This window comes from Balaenoptera ricei, chromosome X (genome assembly GCF_028023285.1).
Source record: "Balaenoptera ricei isolate mBalRic1 chromosome X, mBalRic1.hap2, whole genome shotgun sequence".
Taxonomy (NCBI): Eukaryota; Metazoa; Chordata; class Mammalia; order Artiodactyla; family Balaenopteridae; genus Balaenoptera; species Balaenoptera ricei.
The window spans coordinates 105797863-105822212 of NC_082660.1; the positions used below are offsets into that span (position 1 = coordinate 105797863).

The 24350-nt window shown below is 36.0% G+C and overlaps 1 protein-coding gene across 14 annotated transcripts in view; it reads right to left on the bottom strand.

Moving 5' to 3' along the window:
* Positions 1-24350, bottom strand: part of KLHL13 (kelch like family member 13) — a 389271-nt gene that overhangs the window by 101107 nt on the left and 263814 nt on the right. For 4 of the 14 annotated variants that reach the window (XM_059911114.1, XM_059911112.1, XM_059911122.1 and 1 more), the window contains 2 exons: positions 21846-21927; positions 9603-9676 (listed from right to left, as the gene is read on the bottom strand). The exons of 4 other annotated variants lie outside the window; for them this stretch is intronic. In XM_059911114.1, coding sequence (XP_059767097.1) covers positions 9603-9652 — 50 coding nt within the window. In that variant the 5' untranslated portion in view covers positions 9653-9676; positions 21846-21927. Of the gene's footprint in view, positions 1-9602; positions 9677-21845; positions 21928-24350 lie in introns of those variants that run through there. 6 more of the 14 variants (XM_059911116.1, XM_059911113.1, XM_059911115.1 and 3 more) reach the window with 2 other exon arrangements.

Genomic DNA, 24350 nt, shown 5'->3' on the forward strand with positions numbered 1-24350 from the left:
CTGTGCCTCGATATATTCATTTGTAGAATGAGAATAATGATAGTACCTTCTTCATGGGGTTATTATGAGAATAAGATAAATTTGGAATAAGGAATATAGAATTATATATGTGTGTGTGTGTGTGTGTGTGTATAAAAGAGTTCGAACCTGGCACAAAGTAAATGCTATATGTGTCAGCTATTATAATGACTATTCAAATACAACTAGCGCTACTATTGGGACTTTGATCACCACTACCACCACCACTGAAATAAGAGTTGATACCATGGGAGCCATAAGAAAAGAATACCTAATTCTGTTTGGAAGAGGAATGGGGTACATGTCAGTGAAAGTATCACAGAGGAGTTGATAATACCTTTGCTGGGTCTTGAAGGATAAACAGGAGTTGGTTAGGCCAACAACCAGGGAGAAGGCGTACCAGCAAGAGGGATGGAAACAGGAGGAAACATATCATCTCCCAATTTTGAGGGAGGGCAACACGTGCTCTAGGCAAGAGATGAGGCTAGGCAGGCAGAGAGGAGTCGCACGAAAGGCCTTGCCACACTGCGAGCCAGTGAAGAAATCTAAACAAGGAAGCGATATGAACATACATCTTTACATTCCAGAAAGATCATTATGGCTGTAACGGGAGGGATGGACTGGAGAGGGAGAAGGAGGTGGGAGGTAAAAGAGGTTTAAGACTGGAGGCCAAAAATCAGTTTAGAAGGATATTATAAAGATCTAGGTGACAAACTATGTGGGTCTGAAATAAGAAGGAGGTAATAAGAATAAAGCAGCAGAGGGAGTGGATTGGAGAAATAATTAGGAAAGAGAAAGGGGATTTGGTGACTGACTGAATATGGGGAATGAGAAAGAAAGAAGAGTCCTGGATGATGGCCGACTTTCTGAGTGAATGGCAGTGTCTCTAAGCAAGGCCAAGACCACAGATGAGGAAGCAGGTTCTGGGGACAGAGATGAGACAGGTTTGGACCCATCGTGTTTACAATACCAGGCAATCTTCACGTTGAATAAACACTTGTATTTATGAGTTTCAAAATATTAACAGTGCTTTCAGTACAGTAGAATTATACTTTTCCATATTTTTCCAAATACTTCACAGTGAGCATAAATTACACAATTGGGTAAGGAAAACTTTAAGATGAATACATGAGTGTCTAAATTTAAATAACAAATAGCTAATAGCCTCTGATCCTGCCACCCCCAACTTACCGCTAAATATCTAACAGACACAAAAAGTAAGAAAATACAGCACAGGTATGGAAACAGACCTGGCAAAGGTGCTGTTCCCTTCCACTGTCCACCCCTGATACCTCTCTTGTGTTCATATCAAGTCAGAAATTACAAATATTGCTATATACTGGGAAGACTGTGTGCCAGACTGTGGATACATGGTATATTCATTTCTTATTACTGCTGTGACAAATAACTACAATCTTAACAGCTTTAAACAACACAAATTGACTATCTTAATGTTTTAGAGGTCAGAAGTCTAGAATCAAGGTATTGGCAGGGCTTGAGGGGAGAATTTGTTTCTTTGTCTTTTCCAGCTTCTAGAGGCCACCTGCATGCTACGGCTCATGACACCTTCCTCCATCTTCCAACAGCATGGCTCCAAACTCTCCTTCCATCATCACATCTCCCTTTTCTGACTCTGAATCCACCTGCATCCCTTTTATGAGGACCCTTGTGATTACACTGGGCTCTCCTGGATAATCCAGGATAATTTCCCCACCTCAAGGTCCTTAACTTGATCACATCTGCAAAGTCTGTTTTTGCCACATACAGTATCAGTCACAGGTTCTGTGGACTAATATGCAGACATCTTTGGAGGGCCACTATTAAGTCTACCACAGGTAGTATTTGCCAGATTTCTTCACTATAAAGGTACTATTTTTTCCTTTCCTTTGGAAAGCAAATCATTAAGTCCACACTCAAGGGGGGAGATAGATGAAGTTCCATCTGTTGAATGGGGGAAATATATACATACAAACACACACATTCGTACATATATAAAATTCGGAATTGTTCTGCAAGGAAGAATTGTCTCTTCTCCCTCATCTATTTATTTCAGTCATTTATTTCTATCAGTATTGGCTCATGGGTAAAACTCTGAGGAAGGGGTTGGATTAGTACCCAAGAGCACATAAAGGGGCAATGGTCAATTCATTCAGTAGGCAAATACCTACTGAGCAACTAATATGTACAAGACATGGTGGTAGGTGCTAAAATTAAAGTACACACTGCTATATTTAAAATAGATAACCAACAAGGACCTACTACATAGCACAGGAAACAGTGCTCAATATTCTGTAATAATCTAAATGGGAAAAGAATTTGAAAAAGAAAAGATACATGTATATGTACAACTGAATCACTTTGCTGTACACCTGAAACTAACCCAACATTGTTAACCAGCTCCACTCCAATATAAAATAAAAATTAAAAAAATAAAATAAAATAAACAAAGTCAGGAATCTTGGCTGGGGAAAAAGATAATCAAGACAGACAAGATCCCTGACTTCCTAGAGCTTCTATTTTAGCAAAAAGGGATAGATAATAAACAAAGAAGGAAAATACCTAATAGTGGTAGTGACGAGTCATGCAGAGAATGAAACTGGGGCGGGGGGGGGGGGGTGTGACACTAAACAAGTGACCACTTTAGAGTGGGTAGTCAAAGAAAACCTTTAAGTGGACATTTAAGTGGAGATCTGAAAAGAAGAACCAGCCACACAAAGACCATGGGGAAGAACGTTTCAGACAAAGGGAACAGCCAGTACAAAGGCCATTCAAGGAATCTTTCTTCCTTTGAGAATAAACAAACAGAAAAACAACTAGCATGGGAGCAATGAAAATGTATTGAAAAACAAGGAAAAGGAGATTTGTCATTATAAAGACTCAGAGAAAGAGCAGAACTCTGCAAATGCTTTCATATAGGAGTCAGAAAACAATGTTGAAAGCCTTTGGCACATTCAGGAGAATGAGAAAACATGGCCTCAGTAAAGCAGGAAGAGGAAGCCAAATAAGATAACATGATCAGATGAGGAAAGCAATAAATTGTATTAGCCAACTATCAGGAAACTAAACCAGAGTAACAACCAAAATGTATATCAGAGGGAGTAAAGAGAGAGTCTGATACAGTATAAAATAAATTCATTAAGTAAAAGGAAAAAAGATAACAAATATTAAAGTGAGGAGAGAAAATATGATAGATATGGAAGACACTAAAACAAATAACACCCCAAAAGTGGATCCAACCTAAATATTTAAGAAATCATTTTTACCATGAAAGAGTTTATACTTTGCAGCTATTATATCTACTACAAGTTTTTATTAACATGTGAAAATGTTCATGATACAACTAAGAAAAACAGCATAATATACTGTTTAATAAAATATTATATATATATACAGTATATAATATACAGTATAATAAAACAGTAAGTGCTTCCATTTATTGAGAATTTACCATGTGCCAGGAATGTGACTACCTTACAAAATTTTATTTTATTCTCAGAACAATCCCAAACAATGATACTCTTTTATTTTATAGATGAGGAAACAGACTCAGAGAGGTTAAGAAACTTTCCAAAGTTCACACAGCTAGCAAGAAGCAAAGCTTGATCTGAACCTGTATTTGGAAGACTTCAAAGCCTCTGCTCTTAAGTACAACACTAGAATCATATCATGTTCAATAATTACAACTTCAGTTACATTTCAAAATGCACCAAAAGACTAGAGTGAAAATGCATTAAGGGGTTAACAGAGTTACTTTCAGTGATTATTTTCTCTGTATATAATTTGTTATTTTTAAGTGTTCTATAATAAATATGCATTACTTGTAAAGTCAAAACAAATGAACAAACTGGTAGAGAGAGGAATACAGCACTTTTTAGTTGGGGACTCATGAAAAAGATTTAAATGTTAAATAGATAGAAATGTTAAGGTCTTCACATATAGTTTGGGATTCAACTAATGGCTGTAGATGAGATGTCCCAGAAAGAATGTGTAGAACATTTACAGAATTATGAACAGGAACATTTAAGACATAGAAAGGGGAATCAGGGTAGTAATTCCTCTCCCCAGAAGCAGGAACACTTTCCATGGCCTGGAAAATTCTCTAGAAAGATCAAACAGGCAACATTACTAAAAAGTTCACGTCCTTTGTATAAAGATATGCAACTATTCGGTAAGAGGAACAAATATGCTGATAAACGTGCACCTACAGCAATGTATTATGACAATTATAATGGGTAACCAAGACCTACAGAATTTCTGAGCCAAAATAAAAGTCCACTGTATAAAATTTAACTGGCCTCAGAAATTCGTGCATTACCCTCATATTATAATGCTTATAGGCATCTTCTAGCCTAAGATTTAACCTTATTATAATCACTGACTCAATTTAGCAAAGGTAAAACTAGATCCTCATAAATTTTTAATCTTTAAAAAGCATAAATAACCATACTTTCATGGAAGTTTATAAAGTCAAATTGTGAAAACAGTAATAAAAAGGACATCTTCAATGACTGACCATCCTCAAGGTTAATCAAAGATGTGTTTATTTATCACCTACTGTGTGCTTAGGTTTAAAGATATAATTCCAGACTTTTAAAACTAAAAGGAAGGTCGGGATCTTCCAATCCTTAAATGTTACAGATGAGGTCAGCGCTTGACAAATAGTAAAGGCTCAATATTTTAAAATATCAAATGACCAGATTGAAAGCCCTGTGTTCCCTTGGCATCATATACTATTAAGAAATGATTATATAGTAAGCCAGTAAAAAAAGTCTGAGCTTATTCCTAGAATCTGTAATAAATTTCATTAGTCTATTTTACAACTTAAAGATTGTTGCTTAATATTCAATTGCTTAACTATTAGTAAAAATTGACTGTGGGAAACAAAACTACCCTAAACAATTTAACCAAATAAAATCATCAGCAACAAATAATTATTGATAAATGTTATAACTTCTATAAATATTTAATGAATGCCTATTATGTACAAAATCCTGCATTATATGCAATGTGATGTAAATATACATTAGATACAAGTAGTCACGCTCTGAAAGAGCTCTCTTAATGACGCTGTATTCAAAGACATGTTCAAATTAACTTCAATGCAGAGCCGAATGTGATAAAATTCACTACAGGGAAAAAAACCAGTTCAGAGGCAAAAGAGACCTCCTGATTATCTGCTTGGATTGCTCAGGGAAGGTTGATACATAGGGCACTGAATTTGATCTGGGTCTTGGAGAACAGGTAGGATTTCAATAGTCAGGGACAGGAAAGGGCAATCTGGACCACATTATCAGATAATCAGTTTTAAAAGATCATGTTGACTAGAGTGTGAAGAATCTAGTTGAACGCCAAGTATTGTTAAAGTTACCCCTAAATATTTCACAGCTCCCTCCCCTCCCCTCTTCTTCATTTCCACTGCCATCACCTCTGTTCAGACTCTCCTCATTTCTTATTTTGACTACTACAATAACCACCAAACTGGCAGGGAACCATGTATTATCATTCACTGCCATATCCCTAACACCGTGCACAGTAAGTGGTGCATAATATTTGTTAAAGGGATGAAAATCCAATTATACAGTGTTTGGCACTCTTTTTCCTTATTGCAAACACCAGACAATATTATATACTGTGTTTTATTTATCAAAGAGTACTTTTAGAAAACTGGAACACTGTTAGAGCTTTACACGTCACTGCAGAAATCCTTATTACAGCTAGGAACCCCATCAGTACACACTACCACCATAACACCAACTGGGTGACTCTTAACCAAATGTCTCCCTGACATTACCGTAATGTGTACATGAGGACGATGCTCACACTGAGATGCTGTTTGCAACAAAGCAAGACACATATGGCTGACCTCTCCCTATACTGAATGAATCACTGGAATAAAAGTCCTAATAGGGTAAAACATATGATGAATGGTAGATTGCAAGACTAAAAACATCTAAGACTAATAACAGGTTGATGTTATTCTGCATTGCCACCCTCCACCCTTAATTCTTTATCTTCCTACCTTGTTTATTAATTTTCGACATTAACTTTCTCCAAAAGAACAAAGATTCATCACTTTTAATATTCATCATCATATTTTAGCACCTGAAAATGTTTAGCACTTAGCAATTACACAATAAATGTTTGTTGAATTATAAATAGAAAAATTAGATTTTTTTGACCAGCAATTACTACATGTCAGACATTGTATTAAGCAATGGGGATACATTTCTTTCATACATTCATTATCTTATTGAATAATCACCTTGACAAAATTTTAAATTTCCTATTAAATTCGTGTTAAATCTATATAACAATTTGGGAAGAGCTCTTTCTAAAATTTAGCCTTTTAATCAAGGACCATCACATGTCTCTCCATTTTTAAAAAATATCTTCTTTCCTATCTCTCAGTTGAATTTTTAAATTTTCTTCATATAGGTCCTAGAAATTTTTGTTGGGGTTATTACTAAATATTTACATTTTATGGCTTTTGGAAATGGAATGTTTTCCATTATATATTTTAAATGACTATTTGTAATATAGATAAAAGGTACTGGTTTTTATTTTTATCTTATATTCAACTATATTTAGAACTTATATTAAAATTCTATCAATTAAGAAGTTGTTTTTATGTCTTAGCTTTTGCAGGCACATGAGTCTATCTTCTAAAACTTGATCATTTTTTTGTCTCCTCCTTCCTGTTAAGTATGCCTCTTTATTGACATTGGCCATAGTTTATAGATATATATTTTAAAGTGGTAATTAGAGGGCATAATTGTTTTGTTGCTGCTTAAGGAACAACTCTTAAATTTATCATTAAGTGCGATGCTTGTTTGTTGGTTTCAGAGAGATAATTATTTTTCTTGTTAAGAGTGCAACTTTCTATCACTAATTCTTTATTCTTATGGGCAATGAATTTTTTTCAAACACCTTCAGCATTTACTGTACCTTTTATTTCTTATGAGATCTATTGACAGGATGCGTCATATGAGTAGCTTTCATGGTATTAAGGAATTCACACTCTGGGGTAAAACTTTCCTAGTCACAAAGGGTTAATACTTTTCATACATTCCTAAATGTGTTTGGTTTGTGTTTTATTTAGAATATGAAACTGATCCGTAATTTGTGTATACAAACAGGTCATAAGTTCATTTATTTAAGTTTCTGGTCAAGAATGCACTTATAATGTGAGGGCTAAAACTATAAAACATCAGGAAGAAAGCCTGAAATTTGGGAGGGTAAAGATTTCTTAGAAAGATGCAAAAATTACTGAGCATAAAAGAAAAAAAATGATAAATTGAACTTCATCAAAATGAAACAAAAATAAAACTGCTCACCAAAAGACACAAACAAGAAAATGGGATGGCCAGCTACAGACTGGAAGAAAATATTCATAATACATACATCTAAATATCAAGAAAAAATTTAAAAACTCTTAAAACTCAAAGAGAAAAAAACCCCAATTTTTTAAATGGGCAAAAGATTTGAACAGATACTTCTAAAAGACAAATAGCTAATAAACACGTGAGGAAAATGCAAAGAGAAAACCATAGTGGGAAACAACTATATACCCAAGAGAATAGCTAAAATTAAATACCAAGAGTTTGTGAGGGTTCTCACGTATTACTGGTCAGAAAAGAAAATGGTATAACCACTTTAAAAAAGTGTTTGGCAGTTTCTACGAATGTTAAATAAATATATGTATACATCTCCTATGACCCACCAATTCTACTTCTAGGTATATATCCAAAGGAAATGAGTGTATATGGCCACAAAAAGATTTGCTAAAAAATGTCAACAACAGCTTAATTCATAATAGCCAAATAATGGGTATAACTTAAGTGACTCTCAACAAGAAATGGATAAACAAACTGTGGTATATTTAAACAATGGAACACTACAGAGCAATAAAAAAAGAAGAAACTACAGATACCTGCAAGGATGGTGGATTTCAAAAACATTATTTTGAACAACAGAAGCCATACACAAAAGAATACACAGTGTTTGACTCCATTTACATGAAGTTCAAGAACAAGGAACACTAACCCAAAATATGTAAGTCAGTAGGAAGGGAGGGGACATGAACTGGAAAGGGGAATGAGGGAATTCTCTGGAGGGATGGCATTGTTTTCTATCTTGACCTGGGTTGTGGTTACCTGGATGTTTGCATGTATAAAAATAAATCAAGATGTATATTTAAATGTTTGTGTATTTTACTGTATGCAATTATATCTCAATAATAATAATGGAAACAAATTCAATTATGCTATAACCACCACAGTTATCAACTTGAGCTTAGGAAATCCTGCCGTCCTACTAGTTCCTCTTCCAAATGTGTGATATAGAATCCCCACTTCAGCAGTGCTTGAACTCTACAGACTCAGTTCACCATTAGGTATTCGGCACAACTTCCCCCCTCGAACCGGCCCAGCAATCTACTCTTCTATCTTTTCACCCAACGTGGCAACACATGATTCCTGCTGTGATCTCCTGGCTTTCGGTATCTCTGAACAAGTCTACCTTACAGCCCCTTGCCCACATTCCAACAAGCATGTACCTTTCATACAATATTTCCTTGATGGGAATATTATGTACAATTCCTAGCATGGTATCTTTCAAATAACAATGACGTTATATGTGTCCCCTTTATACTTCAACCTTTCCCCCCTTTCCATATTCTTTTAAGACACACCTATTTTTAAAGTACTTTAGAATTTAGTAACACAAATATTGTATTTTCAAAATAGTTAAAATCCCACATTTATATTTCAACACAAGCACTGATATACCGTGAATTACTTGCCAAGTTCTCTCTCTCCACACAAACACACACACCCAATAGACACTTTTTTAATCCTCAAAACAACCTTGAGATATAGGTATTATTATTATTATCCCCAATTCACAGACGAGAAAGTTAAGGCCCAGAGCAATTAAAAAACTTAACCAAGACTACACTAGTAACTGTCAGAACCATGATACAGACAACTCCAGCATATTATTTCAAATATTTCACCCAAACCATACAATTAAACTACTGGGAATAAGGGATACTCTTTCACACCTGCAAAGTAAAGGCTATGTTTTTTTAAACCACGAATTTAAAATCCTAAACTGACAGAGGAAGCTCTCAATTTCTCAGAACTCCCTAAAAAAGTTTTAACTGGAATTTTAAATAACAGAAAGGTACACGCAATGACAGGGCAATACTATTTAAAAAAATACTTCATTGAGACATCTATTCATAAGCAACAGATACCAGTATTTATTCATTGGTATGCTTTAAAACTAAAAATTCAAATCAATAGCTCCACTGACTGAATTCCAGGTGTTCACAATGTACACCAATTTTAATTTCTGATTATATTTTCTATTTTTTTCATTAGCTCAGAACACACAGTCATTAACATGTTCTTCATTCCATTTCTTTGTCACCCAGGCATTCTTTTATTCACTCATATAGCAAATACTTTTATTTTATGCCAGGTATTCAACAAATATTTATTGAGTACCAACTATGTTAGGTAAATAAATAAGCAGAAGAGACATTATATAACTTATAAGGTAAATTGCTTCCATAAATATACCGGTTACGGAGTATTGCCGCAACTGATTCCCCTCTATGCAGATGATCCATCACCTCTAAAAGTTGGAGAATGACCTGTTCAGGAGGAAAAGAAGTCAATATTTACTATGAAAATCAACACTAGAATTTTCATATTATGCTACCTTTGTAATATTTTACATATTTTGCGATAGGCAAAATGTATGTCCATGTACCTAATATCCATATTACAGCTTATGAAAATTAAGAAACTGAATCTGCAATAGTCAAAATACCTACGAAATTCAACACTGAAATCATTAAAGAGTACTGACTGATTTCATGTGAAATCATTAGCTAACAATGATCTATGGAAAAACCACCATGTATACAGGAAGATGGATTAAATGAGAGTCAGAAGACCTGGGGCGTATGTGTGAAGTTGGGTGAGACAGAGAAGTTAGGAAGAGAAGAGTTACCAGCGGGACTTGAGGCCTGTGGGCCCCATATGCAGGGCCCACGATTTTCGAAGTGGTTGGTCAAAATTAAGGATAGAAAGATTGTTTAAAGATTTTTAAACCTTAAAGATATAAAATAGGTATTGGAGGTAGGAACATTGTTTTTATGGGAAAGGAGCAGGCGAGGTGGTAGTAAACTATAGTATATATTTGTTTTTAGTAATGTGGATGCTTTGCATTGGAGATAGAGAGTATATTTAATGTATTCTATTAATTTCAAATATATTGGGAAGCAAAAATGTATAATTTACATAAATGTTTCTTGTTAATAAAATCAATTTATTGCATTGGGAAGGTAAAAAGGTATAGTATCCAGTTTAGTTTGTTAACATAATTATGTTTGTTATAAAACTACTTGAAAACCTAAAATAATTAAGCTAGAGGAAAAAAGATTTTCTTCATTGTTCCCTGCCTTCACCTGTCCCTTAATTTAGGGGCAAAAGGAAAAGAAGTAGAAGGGGAAAAAGTACAGTTGACCATGAACAACACAGGTTTGAACTGTGCAGGTCCACTTACACATTTTTTCAATAAATATAGTGCCTGCATTTTCATTTTACAAATCTTTAAATTAACTAAGTGTGGGGAAAAGCTTGTGTTCAATTAGAGATCATAATATGTGGAATCAAAAGAACTAGGGTTTCAGTCCTGATTCTATCCAAACTGTTTCAACTTCCTGCCCTTGGGTGCATCATTTATCAATTCTTTTTCTTTTTTTAAAAGCAGAGATAGCAATACGAGGCTTTTCAACTGTTTAGGGGTTGGCGCCCCTAACTCCTGTGCTGTTTTAGGGTCAACTGTACTCTGTTTCTTGGGTCTTCAAAACTCTAAAAAAGAAACAAATCAAATGACAACATAGCATTCATAATTATTTGCACAATCGCATTTCTCTGCTTATAATCCTGTTATTACAAGTAAAGAAACTGAGTAGCCTAAACAAAATAAATTTTTTAAGCATCTCAAAATCAACTGACTTTTGACTTATCTTTTCTAAAAATGTTTAACCAGTGAGAGAATTTTGAGAGGTTGAGAAATTTTAATTTTGTTTAGGCTACATGCTTTTTTAGAAGATGTGCCAAGAGAAAACCAGCTATATCTAGATTACTATTAGGAATCTGGGAATGTGAAAATAATTAATTCATGAAACTTTTTACCAACTGCATCTAGGGTAGAACATACAGGTCCCAAAATTAGGTATGCAAACTTTCACGTAATCCCATCGTTTTAAGCAATCCACTTGCTGCACCTGGATCTCTGAGTCTGGGGCTCTCCTGTCAAATTCTCCACATAATAAACCTCTGGTCTCCAGAGGAGCAGAGAGGGGGTGATGGTACAGGAGACTTCAGCGACTTATTTTAGACTTTCAAAGAACAGCCCATGCTTTCAATCTCATGACTCATTCCTGCCTTCTACAGACCAGGTGCCTCCAAGTCTTGAAATATTAGGAATTCTATGGGAAGAAAGAGTTGGTTTCTCTTGAAAGTTCATGTAGGGGAAGATACTGGAGTTGTAACTTCCTTTGCTCTAAGTAAAAAAACAGTTCCAACCTTACATCTGTCAGTGTTTCCATTCCTGTTCTCTTTGCCCTTTTGAATTTTTCCATTTCTTTACTCTCATTTTAATGGAGTTAGGAAGAGAGAGGAAGTAAGTGCATGTGATCAACTTATGCAGGATATAAATGAAACCAACCATTTTTAACCATGGAGTTTGTATGATCAAACATACGTATTAGAAAATTAACACTGCCTGCAATGTGGTGGTGGATCAGAGAGAGAGAGACCAGAAGTATGGAGACTGATAAGAAACTACTTCCAAAATCAAGGCATGAAATGAGAGCACAGACAAGGACTATGAGGGCAGGCAGGAAGAACTAGGACTTATGACAGATCACTGACAGATTTTAAAGGGATAAGGAGACATATCAAAGACAAAATCTATTTAAGTAACAGGGGGAAATGGTGATGATATCAAGTGAGGTAGGGTATAGAAAGAAGGAAAAACACTGAAAACAAAAACAACAAGGGTGAGTTCTACCCACCACCAGAGCCTCCCATCAAGCTTCTTAGATAGCCTCAACCACCAGAGGGCAGACAGCAGAAGCAAGAAAAACTACAATCCTGCAGCCTGTAGAACAAAAACCACATTCACAGAAAGATAGACAAGATGAAAAGGCAGAGGGCTATGTACCAGAGAAAGGAACAAGATAAAACCCCAGAAAACCAACTAAACGAAGTGGAGATAGGCAACCTTCCAGAAAAAGAATTCAGAATAATGATAATGAAGATGATCCAAGACTTCGGAATAAGAATGGAGGCAAAGATCAAGAAGATGCAAGAAATGTTTAACAAAGACCTAGAAGAATTAAAGAACAAACAAACAGAGATGAACAATACAATAACTGAAATGAAAACTACACTAGAAGGAATCAATAGCAGAATAACTGAGGCAGAAGAACGGGTAAGTGACCTGGAAGACAGAATGGTGGAATTCACTGCTGCGGAACAGAATAAACAAAAAAGAATGAAAAGAAATGAAGACAGCCTAAGAGACCTCTGGGACAACATTAAACACAACAACATTCGCATCATAGGGGTCCCAGAAGGAGAAGAGAGAGAGAAAGGACCAGAGAAAATATTTGAAGAGATTATAGTCGAAAACTTCCCTAACATGGGAAAGGAAATAGCCACCCAAGTCCAGGAAGCACAGAGAGTCCCATACAGGATAAACCCAAGGAGAAACACGCCGAGACACATAGTAATCAAAGTGGCAAAAATTAAAGCCAAAGAAAAATTATTGAAAGCAGCAAGGGAAAAACGAGAAATAACACACAAGGGAACTCCCATAAGGTTAACAGCTGATTTCTCAGCAGAAACTCTACAAGCCAGAAGGGAGTGTCATGATATACTTAAAGTGAGGAAAGGGAAGAACCTACAACCAAAATTACTCTACCCAGCAAGGATCTCATTTAGATTCGATGGAGAAATCAAAAGCTTTACAGACAAGTAAAAGCTAAGAGAATTCAGCACCACCAAACCAGCTCTACAACAAATGCTAAAGGAACTTCTCTAAGTGGGAAACACAAGAGAAGAAAAGGACCTACAAAAACAAACCCAAAACAATTAAGAAAATGGTCATAGGAACATACATATCGATAATTACCTTAAACGTGAATGGATTAAATGCTCCAACCAAAAGACACAGTCTTGCTGAATGGATACAAAAACAAGACCCATATATATGCTGTCTACAAGAGACCCACTTCAGACCTAGGGACACATACAGACTGAAAGTGAGGGGATGGAAAAAGATATTCCATGCAAATGGAAATCAAAAGAAAGCTGGAGTAGCTATACTCATATCAGATAAAATAGACTTTAAAATAAAGAATGTTACAAGAGACAAGGAAGGACACTACATAATGATCAAGGGATCAATCCAAGAAGAAGATATAACAATTATAAATATATATGCACCCAACATAGGAGCACCTCAATACACAAGGCAACTGCTAACAGCTATAAAAGAGGAAATCGACAGTAACACAATAATAGTGGGGGACTTTAACACCTCACTTATACCAATGGACAGATCATCCAAAATGAAAATAAATAAGGAAACAGAAGCTTTAAATGACACAATAGACCAGATAGATTTAATTGATATTTATAGGACATTCCATCCAAAAACAGCAGATTACACTTTCTTCTCAAGTGCGCATGGGAACATTCTCCAGGATAGATCACATCTTGGGTCACAAATCAAGCCTCAGTAAATTGAAAAAAATTGAAATCATATCAAGCATCTTTTCTGACCACAACGCTATGAGATTAGAAATGAATTACAGGGGAAAAAACGTAAAAAACACAAACACATGGAGGCTAAACAATATGTTACTAAATAACCAAGAGATCACTGAAGAAATCAAAGAGGAAATCAAAAAATACCTAGAAAAAAAAAATACCTAGAGACAAATGACAATGAAAACACAACAATCCAAAACCTATGGGATGCAGCAAAAGCAGTTCTAAGAGGGAAGTTTATAGCTACACAAGCCTACCTCAAGAAACAAGAGGGCTTCCCTGGTGGCGCAGTGGTTGAGAATCTGCCTGCTAATGCAGGGGACACGGGTTCGAGCCCTGGTCTGGGAAGATCCCACATGCCACGGAGTGGCTGGGCCCGTGAGCCACAACTACTGAGCCTGCGCGTCTGGAGCCTGTGCCCCGCAACGGGAGGGGCCGCGATAGTGAAAGGCCCGCGCACCGCGATGAAGAGCGGTCCCCGCACCGCGATGAAGAGTGGCCCCCGCTTGCTGCAACTGGAGAAAGCCCTCGCACGAACCGAAGACCCAACACAGCCAGAAACAAGAAAAATCTCAAATAAACAATCTAACCTTACATCTAAAGGGACTAGAGAAAGAAGAACAAACAAGGCCCAAAGTTAGCAGAAGGAAAGAAGTCATAAAGATCAGAGTGGAAATAAATGAAATAGAAACAAAAAGAACAATAGCACAGATCAATAAAACTAAAAGCTGCTTCTTTGAGAAGATAAACAAAATTGATAAACCATTAGCCATACTCATCAAGAAAAAGAGGGAGAGGACTCAAATCAATAAAATTAGAAATGAAAAAGGAGAAGTTACAACAGACACCGCAGAAATACAAAGCATCCTAAGAGACTACTACAAGCAACTCTATGCCAATAAAATGGACAACCTGGAAGAAATGGACAAATTCTTAGAAAGGTATAACCTTCCAAGACTGAACCAGGAAGAAACAGAAAATATGAACAGACCAATCACAAGTAATGAAATTGAAACTGTGATTAAAAATCTTCCAACAAACAAAAGTCCAGGATCAGATGGCTTCACAGGTGAATTCTATCAAACATTTAGAGAAGAGCTAACACCCATCCTTCTCAAACTCTTCCAAAAAATTGCAGAGGAAGGAACACTCCCAAACTCATTCTATGAGGCCACCATCACCCTGATACCAAAACCGGACAAAGATACTACAGAAAAACAAAATTACAGACCAATATCACTGATGAATATAGATGCAAAAATCCTCAACAAAATACTAGCAAACAGAATCCAACAACACATTAAAAGGATCATACACCACAATCAAGTGGGATTTATCCCAGGGATGCAAGGATTCTTCAATATACGCAAATCAATCAATGTGATACACCATATTAACAAATTGAAGAAGAAAAACCATATGATCATCTCAATAGATGCAGGAAAAGCTTTTGACAAAATTCAACACCCTTTTATGATAAAAACTCTCCAGAAAGTGGGCATACAGGGAACCAACCTCAACGTAATAAAGGCCATATAAGACAAACCCACAGCAAACATCATTCTCAATGGTGAAAAACTGAAAGCATTTCCTCTAAGATCAGGAACGAGACAAGGATGTCCACTCTCACCACTAGTATTCAACATAGTTTTGGAAGTCCTAGCCACGGCAATCAGAGAAGAAAAAGAAATAAAAGGAATACAAATTGGAAAAGAAGAAGTATAACTGTCACTGTTTGCAGATGACATGATACTATACATAGAGAATCCTAAAAATGTCACCAGAAAACTACTAAAGCTAATCAATGAATTTGGTAAAGTTGCAGGATGCAAAATTAATGCACAGAAATCTCTTGCGTTCCTATACACTAATGATGAAAAATCTGAAAGAGAAATTATGGAGACACTCCCATATACCACTGCAACAAAAAGAATAAAATACCTAGGAATAAACCTACCTAGGGAGACAAAAACCTGTATGCAGCAAACAAGAAGACACTGATGAAAGAAATTAAAGATGATACCAACAAATGGAGAGATATACCATGTTCTTGGACTGGAAGAATCAATATTGTGAAAATGACTATACTACCCAAAGCAATCTACAGATTCAATGCAGTCCCTATCAAATTACTAATGGCATTTATTACAGAACTAGAACAAATCATCTTAAAATTTGTATGGAGACACAAAAGACCCCGAATAGCCAAAGCAGTCTTGAGGGAAAAAAACGGAGCTGGAGGAATCAGACTCCCTGACTTCAGACTATACTACAAAGCTACAGTAATCAAGACAATATGGTACTGGCACAAAAACAGAAACATAGATCAATGGAACAAGATAGAAAGCCCAGAGATAAACCCACGCACCTATGGTCAACTAATCTATGACAAAGGAGGCAAGGATATACAATGGAGAAAAGACAGTCTCTTCAATAAGTGGTGCTGGGAAAACTGGACAGCTACATGTAAAAGAATAAAATTAGAACACTCCCTAACACCATACACAAAAATAAACTCAAAATGGATTAGAGACCTAAATGTAAGACTGGACACTATAAAACTCTTAGAGGAAAACATAGGAAGAACACTCTTTGACATAAATCACAGCAAGATCTTTTTTGATCCACCTCCTAGAGTAATGGAAATAAAAACAAAAATAAACAAATGGGACCTAATGAAACTTCAAAGCTTTTGCACAGCAAAGGAAACCATAAACAAGACAAAAAGACAACCCTCAGAATGGGAGAAAATATTTGCAAACAAATCAACGGACAAAGGATTAATCTACAAAATATATAAACAGCTCATGCAGCTCAATATTAAAGAAACAAACAACCCAACCCAAACATGGGCAGAAGACCTAAATAGACATTTCTCCAAAGAAGATATACAGATGGCCAGGAAGCACATGAAAAGATGCTCAACATCACTAATTATTAGAGAAATGCAAATCAAAACTACAATGAGGTATCACCTCACACCAGTTAGAATGGCCATCATCAGAAAATCTACAAACAACAAATGCTGGAGAGGGTGTGGAGAAAAGGGAACCCTCTTGCACTCTTGGTGGGAATGTAAATTGATACAGCCACTATGGAGAACAATATGGAGGCTCCTTAAAAAACTAAAAATAGAATTACCATATGACCCAGCAATCCCACTACTGGGCATATACCCAGAGAAAACCATAATTCAAAGAGACACATGCACCCCAATGTTCATTGCAGCACGATTTACAATAGCCAGGTCATGGAAGCACCCTAAATGCCCATCGACAGACGAATGGATAAAGAAGATGTGGTACCTATATACAATGGAATATTACTCAGCCATAAAAAGGAACGAAATTGAGTCATTTGTTGAGACGTGGATGGATCTAGAGACTGTCATACAGAGTGAAGTAAGTCAGAAAGAGAAAAACAAATATCGTATATTAACGCATGTATGTGGAACCTAGAAAAATGGTACAGATGAACCGGTTTGCAGGGCAGAAGTTGAGACACAGATGTAGAGAACAAACGTATGGACACCAAGGGGGGAAAACCGCGGTGGGGTGGGGATGGTGGTGTGCTGAATTGGGCGATTGGTATTGACATGTATACACTGATGTGTATAAAATTGATGACTGATAAGAACCTGCAGTACAAACAAACAAACAAACAACAACAACAACAATGGTTTGTATAGACATATAGAAGTAACCCAGGGCACAACATATAGTATCTAACAGAAAATTGGAAATATAGGTCTAGATTTAAGTTGGAAGTAGAAAGGAAAACACAGGAATATTTAGCCAGTTAAGTGATGAGACTGGGAAATATTACTCATGCCAGGAGAAAGTGCAAACTCAATGAACACTTTTGTGCAATAAACAGAGGAAGACAAGCTAGCAAAGAAAAGAGACAATAGGTAGGAGGGAAACTAAGAGAATTGTGAAAAGAAGAAGGATAGTTCAGAGGAACAGTGGTTGGAGGGTATTCAACTGTTTCACGTTCTGGCCAAAGTAAGATACAGCTAAATGATTTGACAGCTATAAAGTCCACGATGACCTTTTTTCAAGAGTAGTTCGATGAGTGGGGAGAATCACACTGCAGTGGTTTGAAAAATAAAACAGAAATAAATAAATTCTTTTAATAACTTGTGAGGAATTTAAATACATCAGGGAATTACTCTACAGTGAAGGTGGTCCTCAAATGAGTAAGAGAAATAGAGATGATTAAACGATTGGGGGACAATCAGGTAGTCACTTAGAAAAATAAATAGGTTGTACACTACTTCACTTCATACACTAAATAAATTCCAGAAGGACCAAAGATTTAAAGGTAAAAAAGGAAGCTTTGAAGCAGTACTAAAGAAAACCCTAGTGAAATTATTTATAATGATTCAGTGGAGAAGGTAAGCAGCACCCAGAACCCAGGAACCATAAAGGTAAAAACTGTTAAATCTGATTGTAGCAAAAAATTAGAATTCTGTACTTCAAAAATACCACAAAGTCAAATGGCATTTGATAAAGCAGGAAAAATAATTCACAATAAGTGGTGCTGGGAAAACTGGACAGCTACATGTAAAAGAATGAAATTAGAATACTCCATAACACCACACACAAAAATAAACTCAAAGTGGATTCGAGACCTAAATGTAAGACCGGACACTATAAAACTCTTAGAGGAAAACATAGGAAGAACACTCTTTGACATAAATCACAGCAAGATCTTTTTTGATCCACCTCCTAGAGTAATGGAAATAAAAACAAAAATAAACAAATGGGACCTAATGAAACTTCAAAGCTTTTGCACAGCAAAGGAAACTACAAAGAAGACGAAAAGACAACCCTCAGAATGGGAGAAAATATTTGCAAACGGATCAATGGACAAAGGATTAAGCTCCAAATTATATAAACAGCTCATGCAGCTCAATATTAAAAAAACAAACAACCCAATCAAAACATGGGCAGAAGACCTAAATAGACATTTCTCCAAAGAAGATATATAGATGGCCAAGAAGCACATGAAAAGCTGCTCAACATCACTAATTATTTGAGAAATGCAAATCAAAACTACAATGAGGTATCACCTCACACCAGTTAGAATGGGCATCATCAGAAAATCTACAAACAACAAATGCTGGAGAGGGTGTGGAGAAAAGGGAACCCTCTTGCACTCTTGGTGGGAATGTAAATTGATACAGCCACTATGGAGAATAGTATGGAGGTTCCTTAAAAAACTAAAAATAGAATTATCATATGACCCAGCAATCCCACTCCTGGGCATATACCCAGAGAAAACCATAATTCAAAGAGACACATGCACCCCAATGTTCATTGCAGCATGATTTACAATAGCCAGGTCATGGAAGCACCCTAAATGCCCATCGACAGACGAATGGATAAAGAAGATGTGGTACCTATATACAATGGAATATTACTCAGCCATAAAAAGGAATGAAATTGGGTCATTTGTAGAGACGTGGATGGATCTAGAGACTGTCATACAGAGTGAAGTAAGTCAGAAAGAGAAAAACAAATATCGTATATTAACGCATGTATGTGGAACCAAGAAAAATGGTACAGATGAACTCGTTTGCAGGGCAGAAATAGAGACAGAGATGTAGAGAACAAACGTACGGACACCAAGGGGGGAAAGCGGTGGGGGGGTGGTGGTGGTGGGATGAATGGGGAGATTGGGATTGACATGTATACACTGATGTGTGTAAAATGGATAACTAATAAGAACCTGCTGTATTAGAAAATAAATAAAATTCAAAAAAAAATTCACAATACACATGACAGACAACAGAGTCAACGATTTTAATTTATACACACAAACGCGAACACTTAATCAATAAAACCAATAAAACACTATAGTAAAAGTGAGCAAATAATATAAACAGAAAGTGTACAGAAAATAAAAATCATTAATAAACAAATAATTGTAATTTAAAATGAGGCACTGTTTCCACCTATGAAATTTATACACACATGCACACACAAATGAAGCCTGTTTATATTTTTTATTAGTGAGAGGGAATATGGGTTTTGAGGGGGGCAGGGAGAGATGTTCACTTTTCAGTCTATACTTTTCCGTTCAATTTATTTCAAAATAAAAACTAATGAGAATGTGGCAAAAAGAGTAAGAAGGAGTAGCCATGAGGTAGGAGGAAAACCAGGGAGATGTAGTAAATCTAAAAGGTAAACTAAAGTGTTACATGAAGAAAGGGATAACCAAGTGTGTCAGATGCTGTTGAGAGGTTAAGTGAAGAATGGAGAAATAACAACTCGGTGTGGTAACCCAGAGGTCACTGGCCACCTTGATAAGAACTGTTTACATGAAATGGTGGTGAAAAGTTTCATTATTGTGGGTTCAAGAGAGAACGAAGAGAGGAAACAGGCACACATAACACTCACTTAGGAAGAGATATAAATAGGTGGTAGATGGAGAGGGATATAGGATAGAAGTAGATAATGTTTTGTTTTACTTTGTTTTCATAATGGGAGATACTAGAGCAGGTAAATATGAAAAGCATTATGCTAAAAAACTCCTAGAGGAAAACAGAGGCAGGACATTCTTTGACATAAATTGTAGCAAGATCTTTTTGGATCTGTCTCCTAGACTAATGGAAATAAAAACAAAAATAAATAAATGGGACCTAATTAAACTCAAAAGCTTTTGCACAGCAAAGGAAAACATAAACAAAACAAAAAGAAAACCTATAGAATGTGAGAAAATATTTGCAAACGATGCAAACAATGTGGGATTAATCTCCAAAATATACAAACAGCTCATACAGTTCACTATCAAAAAATCACAAACAACTCAATCAAAAAATGGGAAGAAGACCTAAATAGACATTTCTCCAAAGAAGATATACAGACGGCCAAAAGGCACATGAAAAGATGCTCAACATCACTAATTATTAGAGAAATGCAAATCAAAACTACAATGAGGTATCACCTCACACCGGTCAGAATGGCCATCATCAAAAGTCTACAAATAATAAATGCTGGAGACCGTGTGGAGAAAAGGGAACCCTTCTACACTGTTGGTGGGAACATTAAGTTGGTGCAGCCACTATGGAGAGCAGTATGGAGGTTCCTTAAAAAACTAAAAATAGAGCTACCATATGATCCTGCAATCCCACTCCTGGGCATATATCTAGAGAAAACCATAATACAAAAAGATACATGCACCCCCATGTTCAAAGCAGCACTATTTACAATAGCCAAGACATATGTGGAAGCAACCTAAATGTCCATCGACAGATGAATGGATAAAGACGTGATGTGTGTGTGTGTATATATGTATACACACACACACACACATCCATACACAATGGAATACTACTCAGCCATAAAAAAGAATGAAATAATGCCATTTGCAGCAATATGGATGGACCTAGAGATTATCATACTAAGTGAAGTAAGCCAGACAGAGAAAGACAAATATCATATGATATCACTTATGTGTGGAATCTAGAAAAAAAATGATACAAATGAACTTATATACAAAACAAAAATAGACCCGCAGACATAGAAAACAAACTTATGGTTACCAAAGGGGAAAGGGGAGGGAGGGATAAATTAGGAGTTTGGGGTTAACAGATACACACTACGGTATGTAAAATAGATAACCAACAAGGTCCTACTGTATCGCACCAGAAACTATAGTCAATATTTTGTAATAAGCTATAAGGGGAAAGAATCTGAAAAAGAATATATATATATGTGTGTGTGTGTGTGTGTGTGTGTATATGTATAACTGAATCACTTTGCTGTACACTTGAAACTAACATAACAACGTGAGTCAACTATACTTCAGTAAAAAAATGTAAACTAAAAGTAGTACAATACTATGGAATAAATTTCAAAAGCACATAGGATAATACCAGATTGATATATAGACACATACATACATATGTAGGAAAAGCATAAAAATATTCATAGGAACGATGAGAAAATTTGGCATAGTCGTTACCTCCAGAGAGGAAGGGAGAGGAATGCAACTGGGGAGAGATACGCCAAGGAGCTGCGCCTGTATCTAGCATTTTGCTAAGGATCTGAAACAAAAATGGCAAAATGTTAAGGTATTACATAGCTAAATGGGGGTTATATGAGTGTTTGTTATATTGGTCTCTGTACTTTTCCCTATGCTTGAAATATTTTAATAAAAAAGAAATAAAAATGTACAATATATTATCTCTGTCCTAACGTAGGGACTGTGTAGATAAAGCAGACAAGACAAACGCCAGCATTTAAGAAAAAAAAAGAAAGGACAAATATATACCCAGACACACAATGTAATTAAAAAGACACAGTTCTCCATGGCCATAAATACTCAGATGAATAAAAGGGAAACTAGTCGTTACTCAGAGCACACACCTGACAAAGACCTAATTGTCGTTTTGCCTTTAAAATATTCTACTTAGATCACAAGAAATAAAACCGACAAGACTGTTTCTGATGGCTGAGATATCTTGCCTAAGTTCAACCAATTTTACTCTTAAGAATTTTTAAGTAATTCACAAATCTAGTAATTCTCAATCACCTGTCATATAGTTCGATAATATTTCAAATAGAGATTCTAGTTTATGACTTAGCATTTAATTAAAACCCACAGTCTCACTTTCTTACCCTATCTAAGAACCAACAGCTTTAAAAATAATGAGATTTGAGATATGCCTAACCAATTTCACACCATGTAAGGAAAGCCCTGCTTATGAACTAAGCCGATGTTATATAAAAGAAATTTTAAGCGTTTCTATACTCATTTGTCTTCAACTAAAATTCTGATAAATACAGTGATGAGAAAAGAAAGCTGACAGAAAATATCAGTGAAAACTGCTAAACACTACAAAATCGAAAAACTGCAAAATGTAGAAAAATTGTACATAATTGCCTTTCTCTAAATCAAGTTATATGTAGCAGCATCACGAAAAAATCAAAATCATTTTGAAATTGCAAAATGTTGAATTTAAGAAACAGGCATAGTTTGTTATATAAAAGTTAATTTTTTAAATGTCATAGACTATCGAATCATTCAGCTTTCACACATGACAGACACCATGCTCCCCTCCCACCTGTGGTACTGAGAGGTCCTACCCTAAAACAATCGAGCATTAGATTTGAGCTGGGTGGTGATTTTCCCTAGAGAAAATCTAAAACCAGCTGGGACTATGTAGAATGTTCCCACATATGCACCCCTAACAAAATGTGCAATGCTATGAAGGATAACAGTTGCACTGTACAAACAGTTGCAGTGACAGCTGATTTCAGAACACACCTTTTATGTAAGAGATCAGCCTGCTTGGCTTCCTCTGACCAAATAGACTGGATCCCTATGTTCCATAAGTTTCTTCCTTCCCCAGGCCGTATGCCAAGGTGACTGACCCACTCTTCTCAATAATTTCACTTTTCTTGCTACAGTCATGGGGGCAACCTGCCCCATGTGGTCACTGCCATCTTGCTCTTTATTGATACAGGTATACACCATGCAGTTCCACTGCTTTTTGCAATAATACCACTCCTTCCTTCTTTGATATGATCCACTGGAAGTCCTTTTTCATGTTGACACTCACAGCAGGCTTTAGGAATGCCTTTGGGATATACTGTTGGTTAATGGTGTCATTCGTCTTTTTACCAATGTTGAAGTTATTACCTTTGTATTAATGCAATTCTATCTGATTTTCTAATAGTTACTGTCCTCATATAATAAGGGCCAAACTTCATCTAACTAATATTTATTAAGTGTCAATAGCCAAACTTAGCTGGCTTCATTTCTTGCAGCTTCATGTTTACAACTCTTATCTATAGGAGTGACATTATAGTATGTCTCCCTCTGCCACCCACCAAAATCCTTAACCTAAATTATATATTTAATATCTCTCGCTCAAAAAACCTCTGTCTGAGGTGAAGTTCCCCCCCCACCACCATTTACCTGGTTAAGGAAGAGTTAATTTCTCATCATTCCCTTCCCCAGTCTTACTCTGGAAAGTTAGCAATTTGTCTCAGGCTCTTCAGTCCATTCTATTATATATAATACATAATCCATTCTATATAACAGAGTGTGAACTCTGTTACATACACATTTTGCAAGAAAAAAGAGGTGAGAAATGAAAATATGGACGAGAAAAAATAAAAGTTATGATTTACATCAGTGGTCCTCAAACTTGACTATGTATCAGAGCTCTCTGGAGAGCAAGATGAACAGATTGCCCAGGCCCACTGGCCAAGTTTCTCAGTCAGTTGATGAGGGATGGGTCCAGAGAATTTGCTTTTCTAAGAAGTTCAAAAAGGATGCTGCTGCTGCTAGACCACGGATGACACCCTAAGAACTAAGATTTACAGATAACATGAAATTTTTAATAAAAAGTCCAGAAGAATTAACTGGAAAACTAACACAGTAAGATGCCCACTACAAGAATATCAGTTCCACGAAGACACAGACGTCTTATATGCCAACCAAATTTGAAAAATAACTAGG